The 21,445-nt window shown below is 35.2% G+C and overlaps 1 protein-coding gene across 1 annotated transcript in view; it reads left to right on the forward strand.

Annotated features, from left to right (window-relative positions):
* The window catches only part of ERBB4 (erb-b2 receptor tyrosine kinase 4), a 931,393-nt gene that overhangs the window by 776,681 nt on the left and 133,267 nt on the right, over nucleotides 1–21,445 (forward strand). Inside the window, exon 20 of the mRNA XM_008145201.3 lies at nucleotides 11,926–12,111. Within this exon, the coding sequence (XP_008143423.2) occupies nucleotides 11,926–12,111 (186 nt within the window). The remainder of the gene's footprint in view (nucleotides 1–11,925; nucleotides 12,112–21,445) is intronic.

Consider the following 21,445-nt stretch of genomic DNA (forward strand, 5'->3'; position numbering starts at 1 on the left):
CGACTGGTAAGTAATTAATGTCACTCACTATTTAATCTTGAATGAATCATAAAAAAACACCATCCAGCCTGCTCCTTTGCCAGCAGTGTAGGTGGGATATTTTATTGGATGTTAAGGAAGGATTTCTCTAATTTTATTTAGTTGTTTGTCATTTCATGCCTTTGATCTAATTGTAATTAATTAACAGATTTTTCTTGCCAACTAGAAACACAGTAAATTGTCTTCCTTTAAAGAAGATGTAGTATCTAGCAAAACAGAATTATTATTTCCATAAAATATACAAAACAGCAAATCAGAAAGTTCTAAGTGATTAAATAAGAGCTATTACCAAAATTGTTAGATTCTTATCTACCTTAAGTCAAATTGAATTTTTAAAATTATTGATTAAGTACTCCTAGAATCAAGTTCTCCTATGCAGAAATGAGAATAAAGACACAAATTAGTCTTAGTCCCCTTCCACAAGGCAATTTAGCCATTTATTATTAGAGGATTAATTTTAAGCAGTTGAGGAACTCCTGAGGAGGCAGCATGGTAGAAAGCCTTGGCCAGAGACACAATGAGAACCAGGTTCAAATCCCAGGTTGGCAACTTACTAACTTTATGGTATTGGTAAATTGCTTATCCTTCTCAAACTTGTCTCCTTATCATTTAATTGATAGAATAATATCTGTTAGACAAGACAAGATTGCCTGAAAACTGAGTTTTAGTATGTAAAACGAGTAGTGTTGTGCCAGGCATAATTCAACAAAAGGTATTATGATCTGGAGAAATTATTTAATAGGTGATTGTAAAGGGACCATAAATAGACTTACTAAAAACTGGTAAACTATATAGATGAACTAAATACAGGAATTACCCAACAGATTAAATAACCCTTAAAGAAATTGACTTTTATGGAGAGAGAACAAAATGAAAGAAAGACATTATTTGGAAGATAATAATTATTTCTTCCTCCTTGGTGGTAGAATATATCTCAGAGGAATTATTCTAGTTCAGGTGTGTTTGAGTCTTTATTCTTTATGGCACACTGTAGTGTCCTCTGGAAAAGACTCATGTTGGACCTTGCTGAGTTTGTTCTTCTGTATCAGTCCTGAAATGTTCATAGCAGACACCTCTGTGTTTCTCTTTCTAGAGCTTTGCTATGATTACTCAGTAAGCTATAAACATAGTTACAGTAGTCCCCTCTAGTCCCCCCTTATCTACAGAAGATACTTTCCAAGGACCCCAGTGGATACCTAAAACTGCAGATAGTACGGAACCATATGTCTACACTAGAGCCTTTTGCAAGAAATGCGTGCAAGGGGCTCAGCCCTCGCAGCCCTCACAGCCCTGGCTTCATCTAGAAGGACATCCGGAAGGTCGTTTGGCTGTCCAGTCTAATTAGCATATAATGCTTTTATTATTATAGATATATGTGTGTACTTATTTACTATTTTGTCCTATGCATACATACACTTTATGGCTTCTCTTTGGCATACCTGAATTGCCAGCATCGCTACTCTTACACTTTGGGGCCATTATTAAGTAAAATAAGGGTGACTTGAACACAAGCACTATGATACCCCAAGAGTCAATCTGATAATCGAGATGGCTACTGAGTGGGTAGTATCTGGGTGGGACAGGAGAGATGACCTGAGATTTCATCACACTGCCCAAAATGCCACACACTGTGGTTAGGCGTGGGTAACGGAAACTGCAGAAAGCAAAGCCACAGGTAAGGGGGAGTACTGTACACGCACTCGCCAGTACCCTTTGGTGTCTACTATCTACTTTAACCCAGATTTCTATGCAGTGTTATTGCTGTTGTTACTTATGTAGCCCTTGAATTTCTCTTGCAACCCCATAATCTCCTAACTCTTCATGACTATTTTATATCGAAGGTGGGAGGAGAGAGTTGCACCTCTCCTTGGGCTGAAATAGAAAAAGAATAGCTTCTAAAATGCTGACAAAAAAAACAAAAACCTATTTGCTTGTTTTTCTTGGTAAGGTTTCCTGCCTCGCATCCCAGATATCCCCACTGGACTGGAAAAGCTCAAATTGACCACTTACCCTGCAGTTGCAGCTTTTTTTCCGGACTCTTGGCCATGCCTTTGGTATTCAACAATTTCATTCCCTTTAGATATAATCGGTTTAATACAAACGTAGTAATAACTACCATTTTAAGAGTGTACTAGGCTCTGTGATAAGCTCATTGCCTCTACTATATCATGTAGCTGTTAGATATATATGTTAATATTTTAATGAATTAAATAGTACCTGGGTCATTTAGGCTAGACTCATATAGTACATCCAAACTAAATAAGGTATGGTAGCAATATTAATTTTTAAAGTATGTATAAAATCAGGGAAACAATGTTTAACCTCACCTTTACCTCCTAGTAAATTGGTTTTTGTTACCTAAAGCATTGAGTTGAGAAAGATTTTGAGCCCTCATCCAGTCCAGGCAGGAAAGAATACAGTGATGGTATTAGTTTCCTGAGGTTGTTGTAAAAAATTACCACAAACTTGGTGACTTAAAACAACAGAAATATATTACATCACATTTCTGGGGGACAGATTTCTGAAATCAAGGTGTTGATATGGCCCCCTGCCTTCCAGAAGCTCTAAGGGAAAATCTGTTTCTTGCATCCGGTGTTCCTTGGCTTGTGGCTGCGTCACTCCCATCTCTGCCTCCTCCTTCACACTACCTTTTCTGTGTGTCTGTGCTAATCTCCCTCTGCTCCCTGTTACCAGGGTACAGTATGATCTCCTCACCTCAAAATCCCTAACTTAATCATACCTGTACAGACTCTTCCCAAATAAAGTAACATTCACAGGTTCCTGTGATTAGGATGCAGTCATTTTGGGGGATTCATTATCGACCTACTGCAGCGATTGCTTAGCAATATTCACCATGGATTAGTTGAGGGGGTGTTGGTATATTATGCATGCTATGTTTTGCCATCAGTGACCTAGTGTGTCATTTTACAAAAAAGTGTTAGGTTAAATGACTTGTCCAAGATTAGTGTATCAGGAAAATCCCTGCAGGAAATACATGGTGTACAAAGTTAGAGTAACGGAAGAGAGTTTAGCAAAGGAGGTTTTATAAAGGTATAGGCAGGGTTGAGGAGCAGCCACTGAGATTGTTGAAGTAACTCAAGACGCATCACAGAATTACCAGGCCTGACTGAGCAAGGGGGAGTTTACCCTGACCTGACAGCAGCTGTGGTCTGCAGGAAAGTGGAGGCTCAGGGGTAAAACCAAACTCACTCGTCTATCTTATCGTCTGCTGTTGCTTTTCATTGGCTGAACCCAGTGAAAGCCAGGGGACAGCTAGCCTCTGATCATGCATTTGGGTCAGTTTCACTGGGCACGTGGCAGAGTAGAGGAGGATAGAGAATGAACCTGGCAGGGCAAGGACAAATATGCAGGTCAATCCCACAGATCGTTAGAGTCATAGCTGAAGCACAGTCTAAGCTTCTTCATGACAAAATGTATTGCAGTTTTCAACATATCCAGTTTGATACAACAAATGTTTATTGAGCATATGCAATGTTAAGGCTCTCTGTGTAATACTCCAAAAAATTCCAGATACTTTTGTAGGTTATAGCAAAAACAGACTAGAGTTAATGACAAAATCAGCATTCTTTTTACTGTACTCATGTGAGTCTGAACTTAAGTAGCAATCAGAATCAAAATACATAGAAGGATACATGTTTGAGCCACATTGGAATAAGCATTTATTAGAACTTGGCAAAATATTGGATATGGGATGGAATGGAAAACAATAAAAATGAGAGTGCCAAATATGAATCTAAGATTTTTAAAACCAAATTAGAAAATGTTTCTGAAACTTATAAAATTAATAGAGTTAGCAGACGATCTCTTATGGAGGATTTTATTTTGAATCTTAAATTTGAAGTTCAGCAGGATAGCTATGTCAATATGAGGCATTTGAAATAAGGATGAGATGGAATGGGAAGTAGGGTATATAATAAAGATATTGTTCATTTATTAATAAAATAATATTGATTTTGTTTACTATGAGCCATATACTCAACAAGAATTTAGTCATAGACTAATGAACAACTAATACTACTTCTTTCAGAAAAATCATTAGAGATGGCAGACACTTAACAGTCTAATAAGACTCTGATAGGTAGTACAATATGGAAGGTATACATAAATAAAGACCTGTTAGTTCCTGCTCAGAAATGACAGTTGAAATCAAACAAGTGCCCCGTCAAAACTGCTTTGAATAAAGGCACAGCATAATTCTCATATTGGGAATATTTCGGACAGATATTTTGGATGTAATGCTAATGGATTTTGTTTTCTGACTTTGTAAATAGGAATGTTACTTAAATAGCTTCAAACGAAAGCAAATTCTGAAAAACTACAATTTTTTTTCAGTTGATTCCAGGTGTTTGCTAATTATATTTCCTAAAAGCCATTGTAGCATTTCCGCATTTAAGGTATGAGAGGGGAAAGCAGGTGTCAATGATTATAATAAGAATACCCAGAAAGACTGAAAAATTAGGTTAGAATAAAAGAGTAACATCAGACAGAGAAGGAGTTTCAAAACGAAGGGTGTTCAGTGAATTAAAATAGTGCAGAATGCCAGGAAAATGTATGAATGAGAGAATAAACCTGTTGACCAGTGAAAATGAGGTTTTGGTAACTTTTTCAAGACTAATTTGAATAGTAGAAGTGCAGCAAAGTTTAGAACACTAGACCTCTAAGGAGTGAAAGACTATAAAATAAACAGCCAAAGTAAGAATAGCAAATATTCCCAAAGTAGAGAAATGACAAAATTGAAGGAACTTTCATTTTTAGAATATGGAGCATCTAAATATACCTTAAAGGTGACAATATAGAGTGAGCTTGAACTTGTACTAGAAGGAAACACTGGTAAAATGATTAAAGAAAGCAAATGGAATGTCAGGAGTACATTTTACAGAGTAAATATTGTGAAAGGTTTTTTTTTTATTTTTCTGTTCATCGATACAGATAATAATGTGATAAAGAGTCAATAAGAAATTAAAAACAGAAACAGAGGGCTATTTTAGGAGGAACAGATCAGAAGATTTAGGACAAATCCCCATGAATCTATACCTTTCTCTAACAACATTTGAAAGTTTGAATATTCAGGTGGAGGCAATACCCTTTGGCCAAGGACTGGCAAAATGGGAAAATCTATGGGAAAAGATCATATGATGATGGTAAATGCTTTCATTGAAATCATTAATAATGAAGAGAAAAGAAGCATAACAGAAAGCAAGCATTTAACAATTATGAATAATTTCAGCCTTCTTCCCATGACTGCAAGCCCTTTCATGATCGGGCCCCCACCAGGCACATTAGCTTTCTCAGACTCCGAAATTTGCCAAGTTCTTAGGCTCATTCCTTGCATCTATCTATCTGGCTTCTGCTCATAATTCAGATCTCAGAACACATTTCCTGACTAACCCTATCTGAAGTAGCTCTTCAACACCATTTTATTACTTTATTACAATGAGCTCTTTATTCTCTCCATAATACTTAATATAATTTATAATTATTTATACATCTATTTTATATTTATTCGGTTTCTCTGTTTATTTGTGGGCTCTTTTGGTAGAAGGAAAGCTTCGTGAGGATAGAGATGATATTTTAGACCCAATTTTCATCAATGCCAGGTCTTCAATAAATGTTTTAAGTGAATGACTATGTAACAGAAGGATAAGAAAATAAAAAGAGAATGAAGGGAAATTCAGTCTAATGAGGAGCAAGGGAAATATAGAAAACATAGTGAGAAAGTAGAATTATACCTTGTGTGAAATTATTCTCAGTGTTCTTCATCATGTAGCATGTCTAAGAATTATCTAAATCTAAGTTTCAACCTCCCAATGGGTGAGTGATGAGGAATAGAAATGGAAGAAAAGGATGGTTCTAAAAGTTTGGGAAGATCCTAATCTGGATTGTTCGAGCCACAAAAAATGTACCAAAGATTGGAAGGAATGCTAAGACCACTGAGCAAGGTGGACAAACTTAAACTGATGACATTGATTCAGCCTAAGTGCTGCTCACTACTTGCACAAGTAAATTATTATTTATTCTAGACATGAGGGAAGAAATGGAGATTCCATTTAATTTATTATCTGGGTAGCATCTGTAGCAGAACAGGTTTGCAAAACATTATTATGGACCAATGATTTTATTTCATTTTCATCAGTGCCATCACCATTATCTTCTTTGTTTTCCTCATCACCATCACTGTCTTTAGGAACATTCCTTTGGAGAATTCATAAGTGCTGACTCTTGCATTAAGCACAGTTTTATATGTCTACATTAATTGTGTGTCTTTTCTTCTTTATCTCCCTTTTTATCTTCCTTATCCCTGCTACAATGATATTTTTTCTCCGTTTTCGGCTGGAGGGTATTGAATTAATGGCCCATAGATATAATGAAACAGTAAAAGTTTGGCTGAAGTTAACATTTTAAAAAAAAACAACAGACTAGCCCATAAGTTTTCACTGGCCATATGTGTGTGTTTATTTTCTTTTTGTGAAACCGTTAACCAACATGAGTGAGAAAACAAGTTTAAGTGGCAAGGTATAAACATCTGAAGGCTGGGCAAAATGATGCCTTAATGTGACAAATGGCATTGCTCAGTTTTATTATTGTAGAGAAACGTCTTCCCTTCAGACCAAAATAGAGAAACAAATAGCATAGGCTAGAGAAAAATGGTATACACGCTTCAGAGATTTTGGTCGTCCCTTGGTGGTTTTTTTAAAAAAAATGTCCTTATACAAACCAGACCTCATTATAAAGAAAAATGTCCATGCTTTAGTTTTCAGTGTAGTACCTGTTACATCTTCCCCCTTTCCAATGAGAAAATCCTTTAATTCACCTCCAAGAAGAAAATGTATGAAAGGGAAAACAAAGACAGTTAATAATTTTATTTCTGGAAAAATTGATAATGCGCCTGTCAAATTGTACTTATTCCAGTGGCCTTGGTGATATTTTTTTTTAGTGACAGCAGCAAAGATTCCAAAATTCTTTCCATGGGCCACACGAAATATGCAGCAGCACACATTATTAGTTTTAACACAGAGTGATTTATTAAAACCCAACACTCTATTATTAAAATACTGGATTTTTTTTTCTTTTTCATCACACTCGTCACTCTAAATGAATCCATATTCTCATTTCTTTATCTATTTCCCTATCCCTCAAAAAAGCCATCTGCTATTTTCTTTATGAAAAAATAAAACCTACAATTAGTGTCTTGTTCATCTTTTCTTTCTCAACAACAACAAAAAAGAGAACTATTATGCAAATACTCTGCAATTTTGTTTCAAATACTCTTTGTAGTGTAATGAGCTATTTTCCTTAATACAACCCAGCATTTTTGCCAGGACTTACTAATAGATTTTTTAAGATAGAACTTCCAAGTGATTTTTTCACATTCTGCTGATGTAAACTTTTCAAATGCATATTTAGAATAGAATTATCATTACTCCTTGAGTTGGAAAGAAAAAAAACACACACCTATTGTTTATATATTTCATGCTAAAAAGAAGCTTGAAATAAACTCAAAATCTCTCTTTTATCTGGAATTTTATTCTTTTCTTTATCTTAAGAAATGGTCTGTACCAGATAACACTCTTAGGAAATTAGAGAGATTTTTCTTTTTCTTTTTCTGAAAGCATATTATAAGTGATAGCAGTTTAACTGTAAGTACAAATTTGTTGTTTGACTTTAGTTGCTTCTCAGGAACTAAAGTAGAAGTAAACCCCATTTATACAGGTCTGGCTAATTCAGGCATCTGAGGCTGTCTTCTTGGTAACAAGACAGGCATCTACAGTGCGGAGTGCTGACGGAACCGAAGTAAAAGTAATTATATTTTCACTATCATAATAAATAACACTGCGCTAAGAATCAGGAAGCTGGAGTCTTAAAACTGATCCTGCCTTGGGAGCTGACCTGAGGCAGCAATCCTACTTACCCCGGTGCTTAATTTTACAGTGGAGAATTACTACCTCTTTTGACTGCTTTATAGGGTTATAATAATGATCAAAACACTGTTGCATGTTACTGTTTTAGAAATAGATTACAGGGACACAGATTTAATGGAGGTGTTCTAGAAGTTCTCAGAGTTCCCTATTTCCTACAGTGGCTTCATCTAGGGAGCTTGTTACAAGTGCAGACTTCTGATCCATTTCTACACCTGACTTTCTGGGAGTGGGATCAAGAAAGCTGCACTTGGAATAAACTTCGATGACCCTTATGCACACGAAAGACTGAGAGCTACCAGGGAAGAAAAATAGAGAGAATACAATCAGAATACATTTAAGTTAACAAGATAGCTAATATTTAATGGCTAATTAAATATTTAATTCGGTACTTGACGAACTTCGATATTCATTTGATGGCATGTTTTGCTTATTTGTTGGTGTGTGTGCATATTTCTATGTGTGCGTATCACACAGTTCAGCACAGGAACCCTCTGACTTACACTTTTAATATTAATTAATGTTGAATTAATCAACTAATCTTATTACTGATTGCATAACAGGTCATTTAACTTGGCTGTCATTCTTCTTTGTACTCTCCTATAACCATAGTAATTTGCTTTACATCACATGTTGACTGAAATATACAGTAAGTAAAACCAAAATGTTGATCTAGATGGGGCCATATCAATAATAATAACTCAAGTTTCTGGATTTGCTGATTCTGCAGAAACTCCAGTCCCCAGTGAACCTTTCCCAAATAGTTTGGTAAGTGCCTGGGGGTCTCATACACACTCATAAACCAGTCTCCCAGTTCAGTCACTCTGTGGTATCTACAGAGTCCTTGTCCTTTCTTACCAGTTCTTTCCCCCAGGTGGAGCCGCTGAGAGGTCCTGCCCCTGGTACTGTTGACTGGCACCACCTGAGAATGCCAGTGCCCTTGCCAGAGGTGATGCCTCTCCGGGCTTCCCATCTTCAAGGTGTTGTGGTGGTGGTGGTCTCAGCCAGGAAGCATAGGAGCTGGTGCTCTCCCTGTGTTCTCCCCGGTGTTCTATGACTCACCCTGGTTCCTGGGGTGTCTCAGGAAAGGGGAATTGGAGGAACTAATGTACTTGGAAGCATCTGGGAAATGATTATTTCAGCTTCTGCAAAACTGACTCTAAAACAAAGTTCTTTGAGTAAAGCTGATGCCATCCTACCAGCTTATTTCTTCTGTGTGGACCTGAATCACTCCTTTCTCCCAGCATGTGCCCATACTGTCCCACCTTACTTACTCAAAAACTGTAAAATGTTACACCTCACCTAAGACTCTGGCTAGATCCTGTAAATTTACATATACTCCGCCAGACAGACCCCATAACTGTGAATAACCTTTAAACTCAACTGAACTCAACAACACTAAAATAGTAGTGGAGGTTAAAAGTGAATAATAGCCTCAGAAATAGCTTTAAGATAATAACAGTAAAAGCCAAGTACTTCTTCAAGGCTAAAGATGAAAAACAGCAGTCTCTAGCTACCTACCTCTCCCTTCTCCAACCCCGTTCTCCATAGATCAAAGCAATCACTTTCAACTTTTTGGCAATTTCTCCTGTAGCATAACTCCATATATCTAAATAATATGTTTATACTGTCAACTCTTGTTTTTTCGGTTTTATGCATCATCTAGTATTAACTTTTCACTAAAACAATAGAAATATACCTTTTACACGCTTTCCATCACCACCTTGCTATAGTGTACCTCTCTGCTCTTCATATTCCAATCTAGTCATATGATGTTTGCTTATTTCAGCATTTTGTGTTTACGTTATGATTATATAACTATTTCCAGCTGTGTTCTATAGTAAATAAAATTATTTTCTTGTGGAATTCTGGTTTCACATCAAATTAATTTTTTTTACTTTTGCTTTTTGCTTATTTTTCTATATATCTATCACTGATTTGATTTTCCCCTTTGCTAGAAAAGTGGATATGCTTTTAATGTACTTTCAGTTTTCAGAGAGGAAGGGGGGGGAAATATATAGAAACATCAATGATGAATCATTGATAGACTGCCTTCCATGCCCACATTGGAGATTGAGCTACAACCCAGGCGCGTGCCCTGACTGGGAATTGAACCATGAGCTCTGGTTCAGAGATCTATGCTCAACCACTGGGCTACACCAGCCAGGCACTCTTAATGTACTTTAATCTCATTAGGTATTCTATCAATTCCATCTTCTAGGATCACCTTTCCGGAGTGACATGTTCTACTCCAGACTGAACGTTGTTATCTCATTCTGCTGCACATCCTTTATTCTGAAATATTCCATCACTGCTATTTCCTTGTGTTCTCAATTTAATGTACTCTTTATTTAATACACACATCTAACAGAGAAAGGAAGCACTTGAGACAATATTTTTTGAGAACAGATATGTCTGAACATGTCTGTATATCTACTCACCTTGTTAACATTTTCCTGGGTATAGAATTCAAGTTTTAAACAAACCTCAGAATTTTGAAGCCACGGCTCCATCTGGAAGAAGGAACTAGAGAGTGCTCCCGATTTTCAACATGTGTTAATTTACATAAGTCTAGTATTTTTGTCAGAGTCCTTCTCTTTCTATTGTGCCTAATAGTACAGTTCACAATCCTTTTTGTTAGTCTCTCCTAAGGATGGAGGGAAGAAATAGATCTGTAGTCCAAGTTGTTCCTAAATATACTTGGATGCAATCTTTCGGAAGTCATGCATGCCCTCCTGCTCGGCTTATAGAGGTTTATGGCGCTAACACTCTTTGAGCCTTTGATAGTGTACGCCTGTGTATACCTGTGATGTAAATCGGATTTCTTCTCAGTTTTCCCCTTGCCAAGTTAGGCTTCGGATTTCTTATATTTGCCAAGCCAATTCCTACTTCTAGTATTCTTTCCTTATTGCTTCATCTGTGTGATATTTGCTTTCTGGCTTTTAATAATTCCTTTATTGATACTAAATTGGAATTGAGGGCAAATGGAAGTAAATGAGTGTATTCAATATGCTATGCCATCTTAAAAAGAAGTTCAATATAGCTTTCTGTCCTCGATTTTTTGGTTTGAAAAAATTTTAAGCTACAGAAATTGTTCAAGTACAATGAACAAACCTTCATATAGGTAAACTGATGATAATAATTGTCATATATGTATCACACCCCTGTGTGGGGGGGGGGGAGGGGGTAAGTGTGTGTAATGTCATATCTGTTTCAAATTCATATAAAGACATTTTCAATAACTTTTCATTAGAAACTCACTTTAGTATGCTCTAAAATCTATATCCATTAAGCAAAAGTGCCTTGATAATTATGATAAAAAATAGAAATGTTTCCTATTCATTGAATTTGGAATAGACAATATTTTTAGTCTCAAGCTAGCTCTCAAATTTTATAATTCTATAAATAAGATGTCACTTATAATTTTGAAAATAAAATAAATTTGAGTTAAGGCAAACAGGAGAAAATGTTTATTAAAATGTTTATTCTTTCACATAAATACACAATAGGTATATTGCTTATGAATAATGGGTGACTTAAGTTTGGATCACTTTACTATACATGTAAATAACTGTATTTGTACAAATTACTGTACTCTAGAACCAAAGACCAAAGGTGAAAAACCATAGTATAAGGCAGGATTCCATTTCAACTTATTTGGCAGTAAATAACAATTAATATACTCTGTATTACAAAAGAGAAAATACTGCTATTCAATTCATATTCACTTATTCTAAAATATTTTCTACTTTGATACATGTGTAGTGCTTATTTTTTTATTTAATTTTACTTGAATTAAATCACTAAGAATATAATAGCAACATTTTTAATTGACCTCTTAAGTGAGAATGCATTTCAAAATCCTTATCAGCACCACGAGTGCAGTGCAACTAACTGTATTTGTAAAGAACTTTGAATTGAAATGATGGTGTTACATTTTCTCTTACAGGAAGCTCTGATCATGGCAAGTATGGACCATCCACATTTAGTCCGGTTATTGGGGGTGTGTCTGAGCCCCACTATTCAGCTGGTGACACAGCTTATGCCGCATGGCTGCCTGTTGGATTACGTCCATGAACACAAGGATAACATTGGTTCACAGCTGCTGCTTAACTGGTGTGTCCAGATAGCTAAGGTACGTGCCCATCCCTTCCTTTGGAAATGACCTTTCTAGCTTTATATTTCCTGACCTACAACTGTTTCGATATTGAAAACATGTCATATTTTTGATCTATTTAAATACATTATGCTTGCAATTAAAAGATATAGTATAGGGAAGTATTTATATTCAAACCACTGATCAAAGGCATGATATATTTATATATTTTTGGACTGTTATAGTGACCAGATGACAAAAGGAATAGCTCACCAGCCAGGGGGAAAATGCATATACCTGTGTTTGATAAGGAAAAGGAAAAGGAAATCACGTTCCACCCTCACCTCCACTGCCAGAGAAATATGTGAATTTCTCAAACAAAACCTAAGTGAGGCTTGTGCCTTGGAATTGCAATTTCAGGTCCTACTGCACAAAAGCCCTTAAAAACCTTTTCAAAGAGCGCTAGACAGAAACACACAGATTTTTCAATTTATTCTGAAGAGGCAAGCATAAAATACAAATTGATATCTTAATAAAACATTTTGCTGTGCATATAAAAGAAAAGGAAAGCAATATAAAAATGACATGGAAAGGACCCAGTCCAGAAAAGTTTGTTTGTGGAGTGGTGAATCTTTTTTAAAAAATGAGTATAGCCACTTGTTAACATTTTTGGTACATTAAAAAGCTCCAGAACATTATCTAGTTCCATGATTTAAAAATAAAATTAAAAGATAATGTTCTGGAGCTTTTTAATGCATTTTTGGTACATTATTTAGTTCCATGATTTAAAAATTTCACTTAATTGTGTGAAGTGAAATTTTTCTTGAAAATCTGAAAAAATACAACCAAGTCATAGGTTCAGCTGCAGGAGGGTGTTAAGAGGGATTCATGGTCCCTATGTCCTCACAGAGATCGGCTTTAAGATATATCCTGTGTTGAAGATATATCCTGAACTTGTTTGGCTTTTTATTTGTTTTGGTGCTATTTAGTGAAAAAACAAAACCCAAAGAAGAAGAGATTAAATGTCTTAATAGTCCCATCTTTAGATGATTTTTGAAAATAGTATGTACATGTTATTTTCAGTATTACAAAATGTGAAAATTTTAATACATTTGTAGACATTTTGATAATGCTAATTGGTCTTTAATGGTTGGGGGTTTTATTGGTCTGGCACAAGGTTTCAGGTATGTAACATACATGAGGGAAGTGGTCTGGATTTCAGAACCTGGGCTGATGGGGTAGGTGATTCTGATGAACTTAAGAGTAACTACTCCCCTGTAGGAGACTGGTTTTACCACCAGTATTCTCAGTTTTCAATTTTTTAAAGAGGCACTAGAACTGGATGGTTTATGTGACTTCTCCAAATTTAAATCTTGACTCAAACTTTGAACTGCTCTGAGAGTCAAATAAAGCATTCATGTCCTGCAGTCCACCAGTATTCAATTTCTGGTATACATTTTTTTTTTTATGTTTAGGAAACCATTTATGGTTATCTATACCAAGGATATTTCTTGAGAAATTTCTCCTTCTAGATATATACCCCTGAGTTGAGTTTTAATTCACTGTTTCAACTCTTACATTAAAATATGACTCAATTTCCCACATGGCTCAGTGGTTGAACATCTACCTATGAACCAGGAGGTCATGGTTTGATTCCTTGTCAGGGCACATGCCCGGGGTTGCAGGCTCCATCCCCAGTGTGGAGCATGCAGGAGACAGCAATCAATGATTTTCTCTCATTATTGATGTTTCTATCCCTCTCTACTTTCCTTTCCTCTCTGAAATCAATAAAAATATATATTTTTAAAAATGACCTGATATTTTATAAATTATACAGTTATAGTCATCTTTGCAGTTGTATAATATAAATGTGAAAGTGTTAATTTAGTAGTCTTAGCCTGTTTTTTTGCAATCAAAGAATGAATAGGAATACATATCTCAAAGAAGAAATTTGAGATAACTCTTAAAATGAAAACTAAAAGAATTATTTGAAGGAAAATCCCAGTTCAGTTTTATATACCATAAATCTCAATATAGCTTCTTATGGATTATGTATTATAATTTTGTGAATATTGCATGACAAACTCACTACTGGGAGGATTCTTTATGGTAATGAAGTTTCAAATATAACTCTTCAAAAAGTGATTTGCTTATCTAAGAATGTCTATAATTCATAAGGTGAGCTAAATATGCAATAAGAATTCTCAAAGCATCCTAGCACTGTACATGAAAACAAAGCTAAGTTTCAAATTTCTTAATGCTTCTCTATATTTCCTGCAGTGTTTTCCATAATTTAGGTTTTGTCCTTAGGGATACATGGCATTAATATATCATTTATGCAAGACTGTATACTCTAATAAAAGAAACTGCTTTGAGTTCCCTGAATAATCACTGTTTTAAACCTTTTTGCCTTTGCAAATGCCATCTCTTCTGCTTGGAAATCTTTTCTCATAGTTTCTTTTTCATTCATCAGCACCGATTGGACTTCCTCCCCTTATGGTGCCTTCCCTAGTCAACCTCTCTCTTTAAACAGAAGTAATTCTTCCTCTTCTGTATTAGTTTTGGTCATTGGTGTCTTGAACACATTTTTATTATTTAAATGGCATACTGTGTGTTTACATAACTCCCTGACTGTATGGCAAGTTTACTTAGCCATTAATCCTTCAATATCCATATTTTGTGGATACCCACCATGTGCCAGGTTCTATGCTGACTGAAGTGTCTATGGGTAAACAACATCAGCATGGGTCTGCTTCTCTCTGTATACCCTAATAGCATGAACAGACATTCAACAAACAAAACAATTAAGTATAGGATTAAACACTGTGGCTCAGCTTTTGAAGAAAAGTAATTATGGGGGAGACTCCAGGGCAGGCCCCAATGAGTCCTAAGGGAAAAAGGCTTTGGCTCTGGGAAGAAATTGTAAGCAGAGAAAAGATTACACAAAGCCCTAATATATGGTGGCTATGTAAATTATTATCTAAATGGAAGAATGTTAGAAGTGAATGGAGGCTCTATTACTAGTTACTCCAGGACAACAGGCACACAAATGTCCTAAACAGAACAAAGTATGCCTGAAATGTCGTAGGTAGTTGTTGAAGTATATTACCGTGGAATTGACATAATCCAATTTATGTTCAGAGGAGTTTATGTATGGAAAATAGATTGAGGCAATATAAGAATGGAAATGAAGATACCAGATAGAAGTGTGGGGGTAATGAAAATAATGAGAGATAAATAGAATCAGGATATATTTTTGAGACAAATTTCAGGCACTTGATTATTTGTTAGCTGTGGGCTATGAGGGAGAGAAGCAGGGCGATGCTCTTTCCTGAAGTGGAGAAGGCTGAGAGATTAAACTTATTTGCAGGGAACGGATTCCAAAGTTCAGTTCCAGACATGGCAAATTGAAAAACTGTATAGAACACAAAACTGGAGTTGTCAGTTAGATAGTTGAATTTGTCCAGGACTGTAGATGTAGAACTAGGAGTTATAGGCATTGAAATATGTGGCTAAAATAGGGGATTGCTAGGGCTGACTAGGTCTGATTCATATATCCTCTCGGCATCTAAAATTGAGTCTTTTTTAATAGTATATAGTAGCCATTCAATAAAAAATTTAACAAATATTTTAACCAATAAAACATTTTAAAATATACTCTTAAAGAAGGAACCTTTCCTTCATCTTTTTTTTTTTTTTCTACTTTGGGGCCAGAATTGTGTAGTAGAAACAGCATTAGGGTCAGAAGGACCTACATTAGTATGTCAATGACCACTTTTAGTTTGGTGATTTTGGGTAAGTTATTCAGTCTCTTTGAATTGTATTTCTCAAATGGAGTTAATAATTATTATATTTTTTCTCATCTGCAAAATAAGTAGAATAGTGTCTACCTTCAGTAGACTGAAAATCAACCCCTTATCTCTAAAGATGCTATGTACTATCCCCAGAATCTATTAATGTTTCTTGACATGTTAAAAGGGACTGCAGAGATGTGATTAAAATCGGGATTTTAAAATGGGGAGATTATCCTGGATTCCTCAGGTGGGCCCAGTGTAATCCAGGGAACCTTGTATGTACATGGGAGGTAGAAGGGCCAGAGTAAGAGAGAGAAGATACCAAGTTGGAAACAGTTTTGGATGATGAGTTTGAAGAGGAAGGACAGGGCCACAAACTGAAGAATTTATTCTATTTCTAGAAACCAAAAAAGGCAGGAAACCAATTCACCCCTAGACCCTCCAGAAGAAGCCCAGGCCTACCAACACATTGTTTTCAGTCCAGGGAAACTGATTTTGGACTTCTGATGTCCAGGGCTGTAAGAAAATAAATTTGTCTTGTTTCAAGCCACTAAAATTGTGGTTATTATTTACAGCAATAAAAAACAAATACGCTTCCTCATAATGATTTCCACAGATTAAATAAAATAGCCTACTGAAGGTCCCTGGCTCAGCTCCTAGAACATAGAGTGTTTAAAAACAATCCCCTTTATTAGTTATAGCCTGAAAACCATGAAACAGAGAGCTGTTTTAGAAATGTCTGTAAAATATGAGTAGCATAGTCTGAGTAAAGATGAGTATTTTATAAATAGCTATTTCAATAACTTAGTGGCTTCTTTTTCTTTGCTTTCAATTCTCACCAAAAGAGACTATGAAAGTAAGAGAAATATCAGCCTATTTACTCCAATACCCACTTCCATTTGGGCTGTATCCTTCCCCCCCCCCTTTTTTTTTTTTTTTTGGTTGACAAAGCTGGGAGGAGGGGAGATGGTGCTGTGAAATAACCAATTGATATTTGTGTTATAATCTCCCAGTGGAAAGTTTAACTGTTTGTGGAAGAAATACGAATTATAGCTAATATTAAGCACTTACTCTCTGTGAGGACAGCTGTATATGTTATTAATTAATTAGTCTCATCTCAGATCTATCAGGTTAGGGATCATTATGTCTATTTCACAGATAGAGTCACAGGGAATTTAAGTAACTTGATTAAATTCACACTAATAAATGAACAGTAGAATCACGAATCTGTTTTTACATTTAAGAAAGTATTTAAAATATTTCAGCCATATTTCAAGGCTTTTTTACATTTTTCCCTTGGTTCATTATTCTACCAAAGGTTATGCAGTGGCCTGGCTGGTGTGGCTCAGTGGTTGAGCACTGACCTATGAACCAGGAGGTCATGGTTCAATTCCCAATCAGGGCACATGCCCGGGTTACAGGCTCAATCTCCAGTGTGGAGCGTGCAGGAGGCAGCCGATCAATGATTCTCTCTTTGATGTTTCTGTCTCTCCCTCTCCCTTCCTCTCTGAAATCAATAAAAAATAAATTTTTTAAAAAGGTTATTCAATAGAAATCACAAATTTAAGGACCAACATTTTGTGCTTGCTTCTTATATGCAGCTATATTTCCTCTGCACATGGTTCATTTGAATCTTGCTTTAACTTGGTAAGCAGAGCAGAACATGTTATTATTTAACAATGCCTTCCAAGTGCTTTATGAAGCCAGACATATAATAGTGACAATTTCTTCTTTCACAGTTGTTACTAACAAGTTGTGCAAACAGCTTTTTACAAGACAATTTCACAGATTCTGAAAAGTGTATTTGAGTTAACAGTGGAAAAGCTTCATGGTGAATAACACTGATATTTATTGAATTCATGTAGATAAAGCATGTCTTTCATTCATAGCATCTGCTCAGTGCTGTCTGTATTCCCTGTTATAGTTAATAATGCCATTATTCTCCCACTTGATAGATGAGGAAAATGGGTGAAGGTAAGTCCTAATAAAAACAATAGATTGAGATGCTTGGATTCTATACCAGGTAACTGATGCCTGAGCCAGGCCTGTAAAACAATCTGCACTTTCCTCTCCAAACACACACACACACACACACACACACACACACACACACACACACACACACATCACTGCAGCTTGAAGGCACTCACACTCCTCCAATAGGACTTGTGAATTTGAGGAGTTGTGAGGAGCCTGACATTTTATCTGTAGTTGTGACAGCATTAATCCCATAATAGAAAATATTCTATCATAAATAATACTTGTCTTCATGAAAATTTTTACTGCCTTATCATTAGCATCTGTGTCACATTTTAAAGAAAACATACTAGATATTCATTCATATGGGAATTTTTTCAACCTGTGATTTTTTAATACAATATTATAATAAAGGAAGCTCAAAAGTGTTCTGTGAATTATTTTGTAGTATAAATATGATAACAAGTGACACTCTACATTAAGAATTTAAAATTTGTAGTTTGGCACTAGTTTCTGTTAAGCATACAGACTCACGAACCAGACTTAATAGGTTCAAATTCCACCTTCACCACTTATCAGCTGTGTAGTCTTAGACAAGTAAGTTAATCTCTCTGTGCCCCCTAAAATTTGATACAGTAATAATACTTTTTAGAGTAATTATGAGAATAAGATAATATTTGTAACCTACTAAAATACTGCTTATCAAAGAGTAGGCATGTACACTATGTGTTATTTTGGATAATATCTAAGATGAAAACAATAGGAAAGATACGCATTTATAGTTGCAACACCCTAATGATGTCATTTAAAAAATACTCAATTTTTAAATCTCAAATATAAAAGATTAAGCATTTGTTCTTAGACCATACTTGAGGTAGGAGAACATAATCTTCTATTTAATATTTAGTATTTCTGTTTTTTAGAAGAAAGGACTTGAGCCTTCCATCCTCATGTGATCTCCTACACATTTATCTAAGATGCTATTATACACGTTCCATTATCATGACCTCTAATTTTCTTGTTGGTTTATTTGTAATATTAAAAACATGTGAAACCATCAGTGACCTGGCAAAGATCTGAGGTCAGTTGTAATTCTTTGACTAATATAGTCTATTACTGAAGAGACCAAAGAGTAAATTCTAGCTTTTCAATCTCAGGCTAGAAAAAGTTAATATTGGGTTGACTTCCTATTACTGTACTATAAGCTCCTGACTCCTTTCTAAGGAAAATATTACTTGCAGCTTTTTTTTTTTTCTGTTGTTACTGTATTTGTAAAGTCTGAATATAAGCTACTATTTTTCAAAATCTTGCAGCCTTCCTGAGGGCTTTGCTGGCCTATTTTACTTTACTGTCAGATTTCCTCGGGAGCTCTAATTGATTTGCAGTTTAATTCAGATGTAGGGTCCCAATGGCTTTCTTTCTCAGTAGTTTACCATTGAAACTAGTTAAAGAGATAATTCTAAAAACATATGTCAGTGGTCCATGGTATACTTCAAGATGATTCATTGCCTGATTAAGTCATAAATTGACCCAATCTTAAAATCCTTCCAAAAGGAAATGAAAATAAAAACCATTCCATATTTTAAAGAATAAAAACTAGTCTAATATGTTTAACTAGAATAATTTAGATTCTGCCTATAAATAAAAGTCTCACAGTCATAATTTTACTAATAGATTGATTCTAGCATTTATGGTTTCTAAAAAAAGTATTACTCAAAGGTCAGTGTGACTTTTAGGCCAGTTTAATAGATTTCCTCCAACTTTTTTTTTTTTTAATTTTACATTCTACTATGTTTGTTCCCAAATTACTTTTCGCACTAATGAGAATTCTGTTGTGAAACCTGACATTTTGTGGCCATTGGGAGGTGTCTATGAAACTGGTTTTATTTTAACTATTGGCAGCAGTGGGAGTTAGTGGAGGGGTGAAGAGAGAATATTTCTCAGTTCAACACTGTAGTTCTCGATGATTGGAAGAAGAGCAGATTCCTGTGTCAAAAAATGCATTCTCCTATGCACAGATGCAGCGTTTTCCTTAAGGCCTGAATGTGTAACATGAGCAGAGACTTCATTTACCTTCTTTCTTCTTTTCCATTTTTCTCTAGCAGCAGCTATGCAGTGACAGGAAAATGTAATTTCCCATTTAATCTAGCCACTCTTTTCTGCACAAATAATATTAAGTTAAAATCTGAGTATCTTATGCCAATTAAACTCATGAACTGAGCACTGAATTTTTGTCTATGGTCAAGACCAGACTCTATATGTAGATGTCACCTCAGTTATATTCACAAAAGTCTATAATATATATAAAATTAATGTATCCAATTTTAAAATAATAGTCTAGAGAAAAGGGAGAATAGTACTAACATTCCTAAAAAGAAAAAATTGGCCCTTATCACATTTAATAATATAGTAATGATATTTAATATGTTTAGGAGTTTATGAACACCAATACTAGTATACTGAATACATTCTTTGGGTATGTTTTGACACAGAAATTATTATAATTTATAAAGGTAAAATAGAAGAGGAATATTGGAATTGCAAGTCATAGTATTAGTGACATAGCTAAACTCCATTTAATGACATTTCACTAATTTAAATTAAAATAAAGAGATTATTTTTTTTATCATATAACTACTTTTTGGGAGAGGTAAGGACATAAGGTTGCTTAATATTTACATTTTTACTTCTATTATTTAACTTTGAATGCATTATATATTCTTGTGAATTGCTATTATATCTTTAGGAAAATTCAGTGCCATAAATCTGACTCAGTAGTAAAATTATATTCAGAATAATATCTTCAGTGACTTTCCCAGGGCCATGATGTGAACTCATCAAAGGATGTAGAACTGAACTCAGAATCATGGACAGGTCATTGATTACTCCATGAAGATGCTATTTTTTTTTTTCTTTCTAAAGAGGCAATTTGGTGGGTGAATTTTTCATAATCTCTGTCTAGTCTTACACCCATGTCTTAATTCAATAATTGAGATTTGAAAAAGAATATCTGCGGTCTTTTTTTAACCAGGAGCAGTTTGTTTATTAACTTAAAAAATATTAAGTTATGATGTAACAGTTACGATCCCAAGATCTGAGAATTCAAGAACAACAAGTCTCTTTATCAGTTTTATATGACACTGGGGAAGATAGACACACACACAAACACACACACACACACACACACACAAAAAAAAAAAAAAAAAGCAAGTGAAAAGAAATATTGCCTCATGTGGTGAAGATGAAATGGTACCGTTCAACAGTTTTTAGAGCAGGATTGAGATGGAAGCACTACAGTGTCCCAGTTTCAGCTGTACCACTTATCATCTGTATGACTTAGGGAAATTACTTACTGTCTCCGAACCCATTTCCTTACCTATAAAATGGCCAGTAGCCTCCACTGGTCCATCTGTGGTGATGGTTAAATACATCATGCATCAGCTCTGCACATTTACTACCAAAGCTGCAGTGCCTAATAGATTGTAATATAATATTAAGTAAAATGATAATATGTGATCTAATATTTATTATCATCAAAATTAATTCAGACAAGAATTCTATAGAAAGACAGCATAGTGTAGCAGGAGAAATATGAACGACAG

The sequence above is a fragment of the Eptesicus fuscus genome, chromosome 11 (assembly GCF_027574615.1).
Source record: "Eptesicus fuscus isolate TK198812 chromosome 11, DD_ASM_mEF_20220401, whole genome shotgun sequence".
Taxonomy (NCBI): domain Eukaryota; kingdom Metazoa; phylum Chordata; class Mammalia; order Chiroptera; family Vespertilionidae; genus Eptesicus; species Eptesicus fuscus.